This window comes from Cotesia glomerata, linkage group LG9 (assembly GCF_020080835.1).
Source record: "Cotesia glomerata isolate CgM1 linkage group LG9, MPM_Cglom_v2.3, whole genome shotgun sequence".
NCBI classification, from domain to species: Eukaryota; Metazoa; Arthropoda; class Insecta; order Hymenoptera; family Braconidae; genus Cotesia; species Cotesia glomerata.
In genome coordinates, this window is record NC_058166.1 from 16,333,773 (window position 1) to 16,351,017 (window position 17,245).

Sequence of the window (17,245 nt, forward strand, 5' to 3'; positions counted from 1 at the left end):
TTCATTTGAGTACCCACATCAATTTTTCATATATTTTTCATACATTCATATATGTAATATATATAAATATATGAAAAATTGATGTAGGTACTCAAATTAAAAGTCTTGATGAGAGTAACTTCAGGATAAGCTTATATCGTTAAAAATATCATCAGTGGACAAGATAGCAATTTCAGTACTTAATTATTGACATTTTTAAAAATATAGGCTCATCCCGATGTTACACTCATCAAGAGGTTTCATTTGAGTACCCACATCAATTTTTTATATATTTTTCATATATACATATATGTGATTTATATGAATATATGAAAAATTGATGTGGGTACTCAAATGAAAGGTCTCGATGAGTGTGATGTCCGAGTGAGCTTATATCTTTAAGTATATCAATATTTCACTAGATATTTGTTAAATTGCACTGTACTTTCTTAACTATTGACCTTTTTACAGATATAAGCTCATCCTGATGTTACACTCATCAAGAGCTTTCATTTGAGTACCCACATGCATTTTCATATATTTTTCATATATACATATATATATAATATATATAAATATATGATAAAATTAATGTGGGTACTCAAATGAAAGGTCTTGAGGATTATAACTCCAGAATGAGCTTGTATCGTTAAAAATATCATCAGTGGACAAGATAGCAATGTCAGTTTTTAATTATTGACATTATTTAAGATATAAGCTCATTCCGATGTTACAATCATCAAGAGCTTTCATTTGAGTACCCACATCAATTTTTCATTTATTTTTCATATATACATATATGTGATTTATATGAATATATGAAAAATTGATGTGGATACTCAAATGAAAGGTCTCGATGAGTGTGATGTCCGATTGAGTCTATATCTTTACTATATCTTTAAATATATCGATATTTCACTAGATATTTGTTAAATTGCACTGTACTTTCTTAACTATTGACCTTTTTACAGATATAAGCTCATCCCGATGTTACACTCATCAAGAGCTTTCATTTGAGTACCCACATGCATTTTCATATATTTTTCATGTATACATATATATAATATATATAAATATATGAAAAGTTGATGTGGGTACTCAAATGAAAGGTCTTGATGAGTGTACCATCAGGATGAGCTTATATTTTAAAAAATGTCAACAGTTCACGATAAAATTTCTCTTATTATCTTAATAATATAGATTAGTTTGAAAATAAATTAATAATCCTGAAAGAAGAAAATTTTAATAAATTTTAATCTGCACTTGTTTTCTTTCTTCTGTAGTAAACTTCACGGATATTAATAAACCTCTACGTTATAATTATAACAAACTGATAGGTTAATTAATGATAAAAATTGATTAAGAAAAGTTTGTGAAATAAAGAAGAATAAGTAAATGGAGAGTAAAATAAATTTAAGAGATTACACGATTCCAGCTATCGAAGAAAGGATTAAAGAATTGTTAAAAAGAAGAGTTAATCGTACAGATGGTATCCCGGTGGAACGTGCTAAAGAAAAACTGGTTTGTAATTAAAGTTTTACTTGATTAAGTACTTACTAGCTTCATTTTCTTTATTATTTTTATTTTTTAATTTATGATACTAAAATCATTTGACTTCTTAAAATTATTTTTAAACTTTTCTAAAGAAGAAATCAATACAAAAAAAAATATTTTCCAAAATTATTTTATGACTAATTATTTGTTTAAAAAAATTAAGAAAAAAATTTTAGATGTCCTCTAAATTCAGTTTGATTAAAATTATTATTATTATTATTATTATTATTATTATTATTATCGTTACATTTTACCCTTTATCAGGCCAAATACAAGGAGTATAGAAAAGAAAGACAAGATTCCCTCGGGACCGTCCACCGTCACGTATTAGAAGTTGTAGCCTTTATTTTGGACACCGACGTCGCTTCTCTAGAAGAAGGTTTGCTTGATAAAGAAGAATACTTAGATGTTTTCAGGAGTTTTTTCACTCAAGGTGGTCGTCGGGCTGTGATAATTCATTATCAACCCATGTCACCGCCGCCAGTCGGTATATAAAGTCCTCCGTAATTTATGGCAGTTACTCATCTTTACTTCAAATTACTCAACTTTGCGACATACTGTACTCAACATAAAAAATTGAATAACTTAAAAAAAAAAAAAATTTCACTCAATTCAGTCACTACTCAATACTAACTTTATTCAACGCTAAGTTTACTCAGTTCCAACTGTATTCAATGCAATTTTTACTCAATAGTATTTTATAAGTGACGGCGCGCTTTTAAAAATCTCCATTCAATATTTTTTTATTTAATAATATTTTATTCGGCAAAAACAAAACTGTACTCAAAATTTCTCAGCTCTGTGCAATCTGTACTCCAATAAAATAATTTAATAAATTAAAAAAAAAATTTTTTACTATATCGCGCGCCTAATGCCAAAAGGGCGTATTACAGCAGTTAGATAGGGTTTTATGCCAAAAGGGCGTATAAAAAAATTTTTTTTTGCCATTTTTTCTAGAATCGCTCAAAACGTAAAGATCTACAGAAAAAAAATTTTTGACGTACTAACGCCAAAAGGGCGTATCTTAAGATATACGCCCTTTTGACTTTAGGAAATTATCGGTCTAAAGCCAAAAGGGTGTATAAAAAAAATCAGGATTTTTTCAAAATTTCGAAAAATGGTCTTCAAAATTGTCCGGAGGTTTGTATAAAAAAAATTTTTAAAAAGTCAACATTTTCGATGGTAGTAACTTTAAATTTTCATCATCTTGGACAGACCAATGATTAAAAAAGCATATGAATTAAAAATTTTTTCGCGTACTAGATTGTTCATATTTTTTATAAATTTCTTTTTTTTTCAGACGAAAATGTAAGAGATGTACGTAGAGAAGGTGCAGGAATTGTACCCCAATAAACTTTCCGTATTTTGATATTAGTTTTTTCTAGTATTTTTAACTTCCCGCTAAGAAAATCGAAGATTTTAAAAAATCGGGAAGTTATTGTTTTCACCCCGTTTTGCAAAAAACGAGTTTTCATCAGATCTCGACGTTTGAAGGTCACAGGAAGCGTCCCTGACTATCCCCGCGAGGTTGTCACGGTGTGTGTGTATGTATATGTGAACTGCTTATAACTTTTGAACGGCTTGACCGATTTCATCGCGGTTGGTGCCATTCGAAAGGGCTTGACCAAACTTAGATTTTGAAAACTATTTGGACCGATTCAGATCAATAGATTTTGAGAAATCTTCAAAAAACTGAAAAAAAATTTTTTTCAAATTTGGTTTTTTTGGAATAACTTTTAAACGGCTTGATGATTCAATTCCAAAAACTAATCAGCTCTTAACCTCAAAAAACCACGTTGATAGCCACCAGTCCGGTCAAAATCGGTTGATTCGTTCGAGAGATATCGTGAACGAAAGACAACCGAAAAAAGTGTTTTCGGAATAACTCCAAAATTCTTAGCGCGATTAATTCAAAATTTGAGATTCTTTGTGAGGCTTGAAAAACTGCGTCGAATGCTTCCAACCGCGTAAAAATCGGTTTATTCAAAAGTTATTGCGGTTTAAAAATTCAAAAAATAGTGTCATCAAATCTCTATCAGACTTTTGAGCTCGAAGAGCTTTAAAGCATAGGAAAGCAATCTCTTTGAGCTCCGAGGAGAGCTCAAAATAACCATAAATTGTATTTTTGAGCTCGAAGAGCTCAAAAACGTCGATGGTGCATCTTTAAGTGCCTAAGTATGGAATTAGCGGGAAGTTGCAGGGATGGCCTTCAGGGTCAACCGTTTTCCTAATTTTTTAACTTCGGATTATTATAATAATTTCTTGCCCGCTATAACTGTAATAAAAGATATATTTTTGTTTAATTGTATACTTTTAGCGCGAGCGTAGGTATGCTCTACTCGCCTAAAAATTCAAACCACCGATTCCGTTGCGTAAAATTGGAGTTAAAATCCATAATATGTATGCATAGAATGAAAAACACCTTAACGGGAAGTTAAAAAAAAAAATTATACGCCCTTTTGGTTTTAGATCACTAAATTTTCAGTGTTCTAAAGCCAAAAGGGCGTATAACTTGAGACATACGCCCTTTTGGCTTTGGAAAATTTATTTTCATTTTTAGGCTTAGAACATGTTTACAAAACGATTGGCACCAAAATAAAAAATTATACGCCCTTTTGGCTTTGCAAAGCCAAAAGGGCGTATAACTTTTTATACGCCCTTTTGGCATTAGGCACGCGATATATAGATATATAAATTATATGTAATTGAGTAAAGTTGACATTGAATAAAGTTTGTAAAACAATAGAATTTTATTTTTTAAGAATAAAATTATTAAGTAAAGTTTTTTTTTTAACTTATTTAAAGTAAACATATTATTAAACAAAAAATAATTGAATAGAGATGTTTAAAAGCGCGCCATCACTTATAAAATACCATTGAATAAAGATTTCATGAAATACAGTTGAAACTGAGTAAACTTAGCGTTGAATAAAGTTAGCATAGAGTAATGAATGAATTGAGTAAAGTTTTTTTTTTTTTTTTCAAGTTTTTCGATTATTTTTATTGAGTACAGTATGACGCAGAGTTGAGTAATTTGGAGTAAAGATGTGTAACTGCCTAATTTATTATCAACTTTTGGGGTTGTATGTTGTGAAAAAATGGTCAATTTACACTCTTTATAAAAAAAAAAGATTTAAAAAGATTAAAACGATTCAAAAAGATTTAAAAAGACTTGAGTTGACTGCTATATATGATATACAGTTACCTGGAGTGAATCTTTTCAAATCTTTTTTTTTTTTTAATAAGGGAAAAAAAAGAAATAATGACTAATTAAAATTAAATAAATAATGTCTTTAAGAGTAGTTTATTAAGAAAAATTCATTACTTCTGCTCAGAGTCAGGAAGATGGCGGCCGGACGACAAAATGGAGGATTTCTTACGCTGTTGCGTCACAGATGGCACCACTGAAAAATTATTTGGCAAGTCTGTTGTTGTGTACCGTCTTAATCCTGAAAATGATTTTGAAATTAAACATTTACTTGAGGTAATATTTTTATTGAAAAAAAATTTTTTTTGTATATTAATTAATTTGATTTTTATATATTAAAATTTCTTTTAAAATTCTTTTTGAGGTAATAATTTATTTAAGCCTCTGAAAATTTATTTAAGCAACTAAAAAAAAAAAAAATTCAATTTAATTTAATCTAATTTAATAAACTCAATGAGCAAATTACACTCAGGAAACTTATTACGCTTACATGGAAGTCGAGGGGAAGTACAGCGGCGCATTGAGCAGTATCTCAGGTCTAATATCCCGGCAAAACTCACCAGCACTTGAGATTAATAAGCAGTGGGGTGATTTGCCGCGGAGTCAAGTGGGAGCCAAGATTAGGGACAATTTCATCGGGGACTTTAAGGATTTTTGTCAATTTATACAAAGTACGTCTCGAGTTTGCTTGTAATAAAATCACCACAGCAGACATGAGTCTTGGTCATGACTTCATGAGTCATAAACTTTTATTCACATCTTATTTTATTGTTTGCCCGTAAAATCTTCCCGAAAAATGCCGCCTTATTTTTTATGCAAATTATTTTTTACGAGCAGCGACGAATGCCGATCTTGATAACATCCTAAAGTTCGACGGCCATCAGGATGTTTTTGTAAAATATGCCAAGACTATGGAAAATGTTGAGAGAAATGCGAAAGATTATGATGCGATTATTACTGTTGAAGAGTGCGTTCGAGGTTGGATGAAAATAATGGAAAAAGTATGTGTTATTTTTATATTTGAAATTTTTCCTTACTTTCAAACCCAAATAACAAAAAAATAATAATAATTCATTGTATTTTTACTATAAAATTAATGAAATCCCGTAAAAATATCAATTGAGTAGGTCTTTATACGATAAAAGACTGCATTGAGGCGCAAAATCAATACATCTTTATTTTCCATCAATTTTTTTTTAATACTGATCATGAATTTAAGTTTGAAATTCAAATTAAAAATGTCTTTTTACACTAAATAACATTTTCATTGCATTGATACTCAAAATCAATACATAATTATTTTGAATTAATATTTTTAAGGTAGTACCCTCGCCAGAGTCGTTTTCTTAGGATTTTTTTTTAACTTCGGCAGATTAATATTCATATAATTCTGCGTCGATTGGCGCAATTTGAAAATTTTTGACCATTTAGTTTCAGAGATATTTAATTTCAAAGTTTGAGTTTTGAACGCTCTTATACATTGCGGTCTACGGGATATCGAAAAGTTTACGTACAAACATTTTTATATCTCAGAAACTTTTTTTAGGGTTCTTTTAAAAAACTAGAGTAACTAACTAACAATTAAACAATTTTGTAAAAATAACTTCATTGATAATTATCACACAGTTTCAGAGATATTTATTAATAAGTAATGAAAAATTTACCAGACTTTAGCCGAGGAAGGGATACGTTAATAAAACTGTGGCAACAACGCAAGTTTTGTGAGCCGCGAAAAAAGTATGAGACGCGCATGCGCTGAAAAATTTGAAAAGTTTAATTTACTTTAGGTGTAACATTTTAGTTATTAATTTTATTTATTTCAAAAAAAGTAACAATGATTTTATTTTATAAAAATAAGTATATTTCTATATTTATAAAAATTCAAAAAGTTAATAAGTTGAATATAATAATATATATTAATCTTTCATAAGTTATAAAAATAATAGTCAGATGAAATAATAAAAAAATACTAAAATTTAAAATCCGTAAATACATCAACATAAAAATTCAATTACTGATTTTTCTGAAAAAACAAAACAATATTGTCAATTATTTTTTTTCTATTTGTTATTTGCATATTTGCTAGTGATTTCTGTCGTTTTTCAAGGACTTTTTTTTATGAATCGTCCTTTATAAGTCAATTTTTCAGATATTGTAATTATATTTCCGAATAAATGTATGTAAATAAATAAATAAACGCATGTGTCAAAACAGAGGTTAATCTACAGTTAGTCCAAAACACTACAGTATAACCACTATAAAATATCTTAACGCTCACGCAGTGTTGCCAGACTTTTCAAACGATCAGTTTCTCGTTTGTGATTGGCTAAAATAAGTACATAAACAGCAAAAAGTTTTAGGCTTGTCAATAATGACTCTAAAGTATATGTACCATACACTCTAGCACAAACTTTTGACGACGGAAGTCGCGAGGGTACTACCTTAATGAATACTTATCATGAATTTCTCTTTAAAATTCAAATTTAGAGCATATTTTTACAACAAATAACATATTTACTGCATTGACGCTAAAAATCAATGCATAGTAATTTAAAATCAATATTTATAATATTTATTTTGAATTTTATCTTGATATTCAAATTAAGAGTTTGTGGTGTTTTATAAATATTTTAATTTATTTATAAGTGACGTCGCGCAAGAACTTGATCGAACGCGAATTTATTGTATTTTGTAATTTTTTAAGGATTGTCTTTGGAACAGATAAAGGTAGTTTTAAATAAAGAGGATGTCAGTTTAATACATATATTGCTTAGATGAAAGTACAAGTACAACTAACTTAAAAAGCTACATACAAATTCTAGTGAACTTATGCTTAGATACATTTAAAAGGTACACTGATAGAAGGATTTATTTGTATTAAATAATATTTGTTAATAGCTAACAAATCATTTATTAGAGACCATTTTTTAATATTAAATAAATATTTCTTAGTATTTAAAATGATTTGTTTGTATTTAATAAATCTGATTTTCATTTATTAAATATTAATAAATCTTTTTAAATACTAAGAAATATTTGTTAAGGACTAACAAATGGCTTCAAATAAATGATTTGTTAAATATTAACAAATCTTTTTAACTATAAACAAATCCTTCTATCAGTGTAGGGGTTAAAAATGACCAATTACTACCTTTCAAGTCGCACGTGGGCGGTCAGAAGGACTGAAAAATATGTTAGTTTGCAAGTAGTCATTAACCTTGAGTTTTGAGTAGTCTGGACTCTCACGCTCGACAAATTCCTCAATTTTGGACAGACGGTCATAATGTAATAAAACAGCCTAAGCTGATAACAAAAAAATGGTAAGACCTTTCCTTATGAATGGTACGCTTAAAACTTTATGAAGGGTTTGTAAACCTTTAAAATTACAGCTAAGCATACAAACAAACATCTGGACTTAGAAATAAAAAATAATAGTTTAAAAAAACTAAAAACACGCTTTTTATAGAAAACCAAACTAAAAAATAGAAAATAAATTTAAATTAAGAATAGTGTTAAAAATTTCAATAAATATAAATTAATAATAGTGTAAATAAAAAAAATGTATTTTATTTTAAAAAAAGCGTGAGGTGCATGGTGTCAATAGTTATAAATATTTTATTGACAGATATGAGTAGAGTGATTATCATTTCGATAATATCTTAAAAAGCACCCCACGCTTTTTAGGTAGATTTCTATAGAAATATAACTATTGTAGCCGGTCTCATGTTGTAATTTTAGGAAAATTTTATCATAATATGTTTTATTTTATCGAGTAATGTCGAAAAATGGCATTGGCTCAAAAGTTTATATATGTATTTATGTATGTATGTATGTATATATATATATATATATATATATATATATATATATATATATATATATATATATATATATATATATATGTGTGATATAACGCGCCATGTCAGCAGGATTGCGCCCACAGTTCTCAACCGATCTTTATGAAATTTTGTGGGCTTATTCTGTGGATCAATACCAAGATCAAGTTCAAAGATGAGCAAAATCGGCCGGTTAGTTTACGAGTTGTGGGTGTTTGAAAATTTTTTCATTTTCAAAAATTTTGAATTTTGTATTTTTTATGAAAATAATCTTTCAGATGTAAAAATAGATAAAATCTATCAAATTTATCTTAAATTTCATTTAATAACCTTCAATTTAAACTATTATTTGTCTAGTTTTGATGATTTTTAATTAATTCCGTGAATTTGAAAATTTTCAAAAATTTTTCAATGAACGTATTTCAGCCCTTTTTCTTTAAATAATTTTAAGCCATAAAAGATAGCTTGAATTTATCAACTTTATGTCAAAATTCACATAATTATCTTCGATTTGAGCTATTATTCGTTACCTTTTGATACTTTTTCAATTTATTTCGGAGTTTGGAAAATTAAAAAATCAAAAATAAATTAATTATTAACTATTAACATCAAATGACTTTCGTCTGTTACAAATCCTATTTTTTAGGAAGATGTCTTTGAATATCTATTGGTTGTAGTCGGTCTCATATCATTATTTGCAAAAATATAATAAAAAATAAATTTTAGGACATTTTTGCCTTTTAATAACGTGTTTTTTTTTCAATATTCAAACAAGAAATCTACCTATCCATGTCGGGTATGGCCGAATGGCGTTTTTTTTAAAATAAAATACATTTTTTTTATTTACACTATTATTAATTTATATTTATTGAAATTTTTAACACTATTCTTAATTTAAATTTATTTTCTATTTTTTAGTTTGGTTTTCTATAAAAAGCGTGTTTTTAGTTTTTTTAAACTATTATTTATTTTACTTTTAGTTTGGTTTATTTATAAAAGCGTGATTTTTAGTTTCTTTAAACTATTATTTGTTGATTATCAAAAATATTCAGGCGCGCAAATTACCCACGGAGAGTTACATACTGACATACTGACATACTGACATACAAGTGAAGCTAATAAAAAATAATTATTTATAAATATTATAAATACGGGGAATCAGAGTTCGATTTCGGAGAGCGAGCCTGAGAAACGGCTACCAGAACCAAGGAAGGCCGCAGGCGCGCAGATTACCCACGGAGAGTTACATACTGACATACTGACAAACTGACATACAAGTGAAGCTAATATAAAGCGTGTAAAAAATGGTAAGACCTTTCCTTATGAATGGTACGCTTAAAACTTTATGAAGGGTTTGTAAACCTTTAAAATTACAGCTAAGCATACAAACAAACATCTGGACTTAGAAATAAATAAATGTATGCTCAAGAATATTCTATTTAAATCTTTGCGATTTAACAGAGTTCCTTAGTGCAAAATGACATTTTTCTACTGCATTGACGCTCAAAACCAATGCATAGCAATTTTTAATCAATCTTTTTAATGTCCATCCTGAATTTCACGTTAAAATTCAAATTAAGAGTATCTTTGTGTTAAATAACATTTTTCTAGTGCATTGACGCTTAAAATCAATTTATAGTCATTAGTAATCAATTTATTTAATGTCTATCATGAGTTTCACGTTAAAATCTAAATTAAGAGTATATTTGTGTACTAAATAACATTTTTCTAGTGCATTGACGCTTAAAATCAATGCATAGTCATTTTTAATCAATCTTTTTAATATTGATTATAAATTTTATGTTAAAATCCAAAATCAGAGTATCTTTGTGTAGCAAATTACATTTTTCTAGTACATTGACATTAAAAATCAATGTATAGTCATTTTTGATCAATTTTTCTAATATGTATCATGAATTTCATTAACAAATTTAATTTAATACAATGCAACGTCATTTTTATTCAACGTTTCAATTACTATCAGTAATATTTATCATCAATTTCACGTAGAAATTAAAATTGATACAGATTTTTTTATATTAAATAAAATTTATCTACGGAATTGATTCTTAAAATCTATCAATATTTATTTTTAATCAAACTTTTTAATATTCATCATCAATTATGTATTTAAATTCAAATCTAAAGTATTTTTGTCCACTAAATAATGTTTTTTCATTACATTGACGCTCAAAATCAATACATAATAATTTAAATTCAATATTACAATAGAAATTTTCAATATTTAACACGAAATTCACGTTGAAATTCGAATTGAGAGCGTCTTTATAAGCTAAATATAATTTTTACATAGCATTGACCCTTAAAATCAATACATAGTTATTTAATGTTAATATTTAAATTACTAATATCATAATATTTTTTATTATTATCACTTTAAATATCAAAATAAGACGCTAAATAACATTTTTACATTGTATTGACGCCCAAAATCAATGCAGTTTTTTTTTTTCAAAATTTCAGGATTTATTTCTTCAAATTTTATAAAATATAGACATATATTAACAGGCGAGACCATCTTTTCTCGCTTTGCTCTCACGGAGTTCAACGGAACTATCTCTGTCGCACTCCCAACAGCAGAGCAATTGCAGTTTCAATTGGTTTCACGAAACGAATGAAATTTTTGAAAAAAACGCTTTGTGGTAAAATAGTTTATTAAATTATCTATTATCTCTAAAAACGTTTTTCAAAATTTCCATTCGTTTCGCTAAGCCGATTGAAACTGCAATCACTGGTCTCGGCTGTTAATGCTAGTAATAATACAAAAAAAATCATAATAACAATAATAATGAATAGGCACTTGTTGAAAGCCAACAACTGCGCCGTGAAACAGAGGACGTCGGACCAACCGCTGAGCTGGTCTACTGGCGAGGGATTCTCACGCGTTTTTCTTACATTGTCGACCACATAAAGCGAGCAGAGACCCAGATGTTCATTGCGCTATTAGTTCAAGCCAAGTCCAAGCTTGTTAAGGTCTCTAAACATAAATTACATAATCTTCTCCATAAATCACATCTAAAAGGTTGTATCTTCATAGTAGAAGTGGAAGAAATTGGACGATGATATCACGATGATTGAATTATTGGCGAGAGATAACGTCAAATATTTGTACGCAATAGAAAAGTACACAAGACCGCTTTATATGTTGGAGCCTACTAAGATTGGGCAGCATTTGCCGGCCTTGATGCAATCTATTCGCATGGTTTACACCACTTCTAGATTCTTCAACACACAGAGAATGATAACTGCGTTATTTGTTAAAGTATTTAATATTATTAATTAATTTTCAATTTATTTCAACAATTGTTTCAAATGAACTGTTGAAAGAAATGTTAAATAAATTTTTTTAGATTACGAATCAATTGATTATAACTTGCAAGTCTTACATAACCAAAAACGGAACTCTTGATATCTGGCAAGAAGAAAAGACATCAATTATTTTGCGGATGAAAGACTGCATAACTTTGTACGAGCAATATTATGAATCTTACAAGCTGATGCTTCAAAATATTGAAGCTGCTGGGGAAAGACAGATTGAAGTGTCTGAAATGTTTGTTTTTGGGAAGTTTGAGACCTTTAAAGTTCGGCTAAATAAAGTAAGTATTCAGAAAAAATAAATATTTCTGAAGATATTCATATGAATTTTTTTTTTCTATGTATATAGGGCACTGATAGAAGGATTTGTTTATAGTTAAAAAGATTTGTTAATATTTAACAAATCATTTATTTGAAGCCATTTGTTAGTCCTTAACAAATATTTCTTAGTATTTAAAAAGATTTATTAATATTTAATAAATGAATATCAGATTTATTAAATACAAACAAATCATTTTAAATACTAAGAAATATTTATTTAATACTAAAAAGTGGTCTCTAATAAATGATTTGTTAACTATTAACAAATATTATTTAATACAAATAAATCCTTCTATCAGTGAGGAAGGGGGGGGGGCAAAATGGGCCTCTTAAGAAAAAAATATTGCTATCCTTAGTGTTTTTCTCTGGTTTTACTTTTTTTTAGTCCCTTGCCAAGTATTTGACCTCAATTTGCTGTTCATTAAAAAAAAAAAAAAAAAAATGAAAATGTGGAGCAAAATGGGCCACCAGAAAATTTTTATAATATGAGTTTTTCAGCTCGTTTTACTTTTTTGGCCTTTTACTGAGTTTATGGTAGTAATTTTTTTGCGTATATCAAAATTAAAAAATTGAGAAAAGTGGGGTAAAACGGGCCCCCCAAAAAACTCAATATATTTCTTATTTGTTTTATATTTTGAATTTTTAACTTCCCGCTAAGAAAATTGAAGATTTTTAAAAATCGGGAAGTTATTGTTTTCACCCCGTTTTGCAAAAATCGAGTTTTCATCAGATCTCGACGTTTGAAGGTCACAGGAAGCTTCCCTGACTATCCCCAAAGTATGTGAACCGCTTATAACTTTTGAACGGCTTGACCGATTTCATCGCGGTTGGTGCCATTCGAAAGGGCTTGACCAAACTTAGATTGTGAAAACTTTTTAGACCGATACAGATCAATACATTTTCAGACACCTTAAAAAACCTGAAAAAAAAAATTTTTTCAAATTTCGTTTTTTTGGAATAACATTTAATAGGCTTGATGGTTCTATTACAAAAAATAAACAGCTCCTAATCGCAATAACCTCGTTGTTTGCCACCAGTCAGGTCAAAATCGGTTGATTCGTTGGAGAGATATCGTGAACGAAAGAAAACCGAAAAGTGTTTTTCGGAATAACTCCAAAATTCCTAGCGCGATTAATTAAAAATTTAAGATTCTTTGTGAGGCTTGAAAAACTGCGTCGAATGCTTCCAACCGCGTAAAAATCGGTTTATTCAAAAGTTATTGCGGTTTAAAAATTCAAAAATAGTGTCTTATCAAATCTCTATCAGACTTTTGAGCTCGAAGAGCTCAAAAGCATAGGAAAGCAATCTCTTTGAGCTCGGAGAGCTCAAAATAACCCATAAATTGTATTTTTAAGCTCGAAGAGCTCAAAAACGTCATTGGTGCAATTTTAAGTGCCTAAGTATGGAATTAGCGGGAAGTTGCAGGGATGGCCTTCAGGGTCAACCGTTTTCCTAATTTTTTTATTATGTATTCAGTATAAAAAATTAGGATAACAGTAGACCCTAAAAGCCATCCCTGCAACTTCCCGCTAACTCCATACCTAAGCGCTCCACATTTCACGCCAAAAGCAATAATAAATCAGGTAAAAAATGTCGGAGTAATTTAAAAAAAACACGTTTTTTGAATTATTTCGACAACGGTATCTCTCAAACTAATCAACCAATTTCAATCGCGTTAACGGCGATCAACGTGGGCTTCCAAGCTTAAAAACCGATCAGTTTTTAGAATCGATTGATGAAGCCAATAAAAATGTATCACAAAAAAAAACAATTTTTTAGAATTTTTTTGACAACGATATCTCACAAATGAATTAACCGATTTAAAAAAAATTAAAGGCATTCTATGCAGTCTTTCTAGAACAAAAAGACTATTTATCACTAACCAAACAATCGGACGTGAAATTTCAAAGATATGTTAAAAAAATACTTTTTTTAATTTTTAAAAATTGAATATCTCTCGAACCATTCAACCGATTTTGACCTTATTGGCAGTGATTGAAGTGATTTTTTTAAGCTCTAAAAATCATCTCGTTGAATCAAAAACGATCCAGGAATAAATTTTGGAGTTATGTAAGAAAAAAAAAGTACTTTTTCCCAAATATTTTGTTCACGATACCTCACAAACGAATCGACCGATTTTGATCGCGTTGACGGCGATCGACGCAGTTTTTTAAGCTTAAGAGCTGATTAGTTTTTGAAAAAAATTGATTCAGCAGATTAAAATTTATTAAAAAAAAAATATTTTCTGGAAATTTTATTTATAGCAGGGTGTTTTTTTTAAAATTCTCATTTTTTTAAAAGAAAAACATAAAACTTCAATAGCTTTATATTCATGAATGCACCGAGGATAGTACCGCTTCTTGAAGTGAGTGCGACGCAAGAAAAAGAAGGGATCGGCTGTTTTTAAGTACATAAACAATATTGAAAAAATAATAATTTTTAACTACTTTTATACAAGCAATGGATAATTAAATTAATCGAAAACTAATGGGATTGAAATAATTTTCAAATAAAAAATAAATTAATACAATCACGCAGATTTTGCAATTTTTTAAAAATATTTTTAATTGTAATTTTAAAAGAGTGTATGTTGAGTTAGAATACGCCTCTTTCATGTGAATCTACCGTTTTTTTTTTTTTAATTTTTAGGCTAAAAATGAGCATTTTAATGAATTATTTAGAAAATAAATTTATAAGTCCTTTTAGCTTTAGGTCATAAAATTTTCAAATTCCTAAAGCTAAAAGGGCGCATAATTAGAGACATACGCCCTTTTAGCTTTAGGAAATTAATGCTTGATTTTTCGACGAAGAATATGTCAACTAGTCGATTGGTGATAAAAAAAAAATTATGCGCCCTTTTAGCTTTGCAAAGCTAAAAGGGCGCATACTTTGCCATGCGCCCTTTTTGCATTAGTCACGTGATATTTCCACTAATACATCGAATAGGCATTTTTCTTATAGAAAGTCGAGGTGAAAACAAAAATCGATTATTTTTTTTTTAAATCGATTTTTCACAAATCGATTTATCTTTAAACAAAAAAAATCGATTATTGAATAATCGATTTTTCTGACTCGAGGTCACATCCCTACTTGTAAATAATTACTTTTATTTTTATTCGTATAAAAAATTGTTTTAATTCGAATTTTGACCGAAATTAAAAAACAGTTTATGAATTGTAATTTCTAAAATCCCTAAATACGTATTTTATAATTTTAAAGCGAGTCAAATTTTTTTTAAATTTTTTATTCAATAAAAAAAATAAAAAATTTACTTCACGAAGTGAAGTTTGTTAGCAATATAATTTAAATCTCTCCAAATTTACTCCCAAAATATTTAACAGTGTATTATTGATAATTTTCAATTAAATTTAATAAATTTGCAGATAATTTACGTCCTGGAAATAAGTATTAACTATTCAGTACTTGAAAGCTCGACAATAAAAGGCATCGACGTCTTCAGAGAAAATTTTATCACATGTTTAAACAAAATGGTAGCTCAAAAGTACAATCCTCTGGACCACAGAAAACCTTTTTTTGATTCAGACTACGAGCAGTTTAAGATAAGTGTCAGCGAGACGGAGTTTAAAATGAGAGTTTTCTTCTTCAAAACAGTTTCACTTGCCCCGAATATCGATGAAGCGCTGAGATTGGTTCTTAGGTATAGTACAAGAGTGTAGATAGTTTTTAGTAGTTTTACGGGACATGTTAGTAAAAAGAAATAAAAAGAAGTTAAGTTAAAATCTATTTATTTATAGTTTATAGTTTGCAGTATTATTTTATTTGATGACCAAAGTTTATTGTTAAACCAAAGTTTCTTCTGTAAAAGCAGGTTTGAGAAGCTAAAGTTCGATAAGCAGTTGTGGATCGATCGCAAGTACCTGGAGTTGGTGACAGTCTACCAGCAGGAAGTTGAGGCAATACGAGACAGATACAACGAAGACAGATCCTCGCCACCCTTACCGAGGAATATTCCACCTGTTGCTGCCAGAATTTTATGGATTAGACAGTTGTACAGGCGCATTGAAATGCCCATGGATATATTCAAGAAGCGGCAAAGGGTTATTACTCATGAAAGGATGCAGAAATGCATTAAAATTTATAATTCTCTTGTCAGGGTTTTTGTTCATTATGAAATTATTTATCACAAAGCTTGGTTTGATTCTGCAGAAGTTGTGAGTTTTTTTTTTATTTTTTAGATTTTTATAAAAATTATTATGAAAAAATTTTGCGAAAAAATTCCGCATGGAAAAAAAAATTAGAAATGCAAATTTTTTATGATTAATTGGTTATAAAAATTATTAGAAGCTGCTAATTTCAGTATCATTAATTTTTACCACGTAAAATCGAACAATATTTTTTCCTAAGAAATAACTTGTATATTTATGGCTTACTAGCAACCTTGCAGTCACTACCCGACTGCCTTGACTTGTGAACTATAAATGAATAAATTTTTGAGTTATTAAATAATGACTTTTGTTAAATTGCACTGTATCTTTTTAAATATAGACGTTTTTGAAGATATAAGCTCATCCTGATGTTACACTCATCAAGAGCTTTCATTTGAGTACCCACATGCATTTTTTATATATTTTTCATATATACATATATATAATATATATATAAATATTATAATAAATATATATAAATATTATAATATATATATATATATATATATATATATATATATATATATATATATATATATATATATATATGATTCTCTGTAAGGATGTTTTTTGCTGTCCCAGGCATATTTTTATTAGAAAAATTGTTATCTTGTTACTAAAAAAAATTTATTACGAAAGTAAAAAAAAATTTCTATTTGGAGCATTGGAAACTATAATGGAATAAATTTTGGTTTTTTTACTATAAATTCGTAAACCACCGAAATGTCAGTTCCCTGGGCTCAATAGTTCACAAGGTACAAGGTCATTTCTTAATTATTGACATTTTTAAAGATATAAGCTCATCCCGATGTTACATTCATCAAGAGCTTTCATTTGAGTACCCA

General features: G+C 28.5%; 1 protein-coding gene across 1 annotated transcript in view; it reads left to right on the top strand.

Annotated features, from left to right (window-relative positions):
* Positions 1-1,374: 1,374 nt before the first annotated feature.
* Positions 1,375-17,245, top strand: part of LOC123272269 (dynein axonemal heavy chain 8) — an 89,243-nt gene continuing 73,372 nt past the window's right edge. The window contains exons 1-10 of the mRNA XM_044738966.1: positions 1,375-1,500; positions 1,756-2,020; positions 2,834-2,850; positions 5,214-5,412; positions 5,579-5,742; positions 11,395-11,571; positions 11,639-11,860; positions 11,949-12,194; positions 15,618-15,892; positions 16,064-16,406. Of these exons, the coding sequence (XP_044594901.1) occupies positions 1,375-1,500; positions 1,756-2,020; positions 2,834-2,850; positions 5,214-5,412; positions 5,579-5,742; positions 11,395-11,571; positions 11,639-11,860; positions 11,949-12,194; positions 15,618-15,892; positions 16,064-16,406 (2,034 nt within the window). The remainder of the gene's footprint in view (positions 1,501-1,755; positions 2,021-2,833; positions 2,851-5,213; positions 5,413-5,578; positions 5,743-11,394; positions 11,572-11,638; positions 11,861-11,948; positions 12,195-15,617; positions 15,893-16,063; positions 16,407-17,245) is intronic.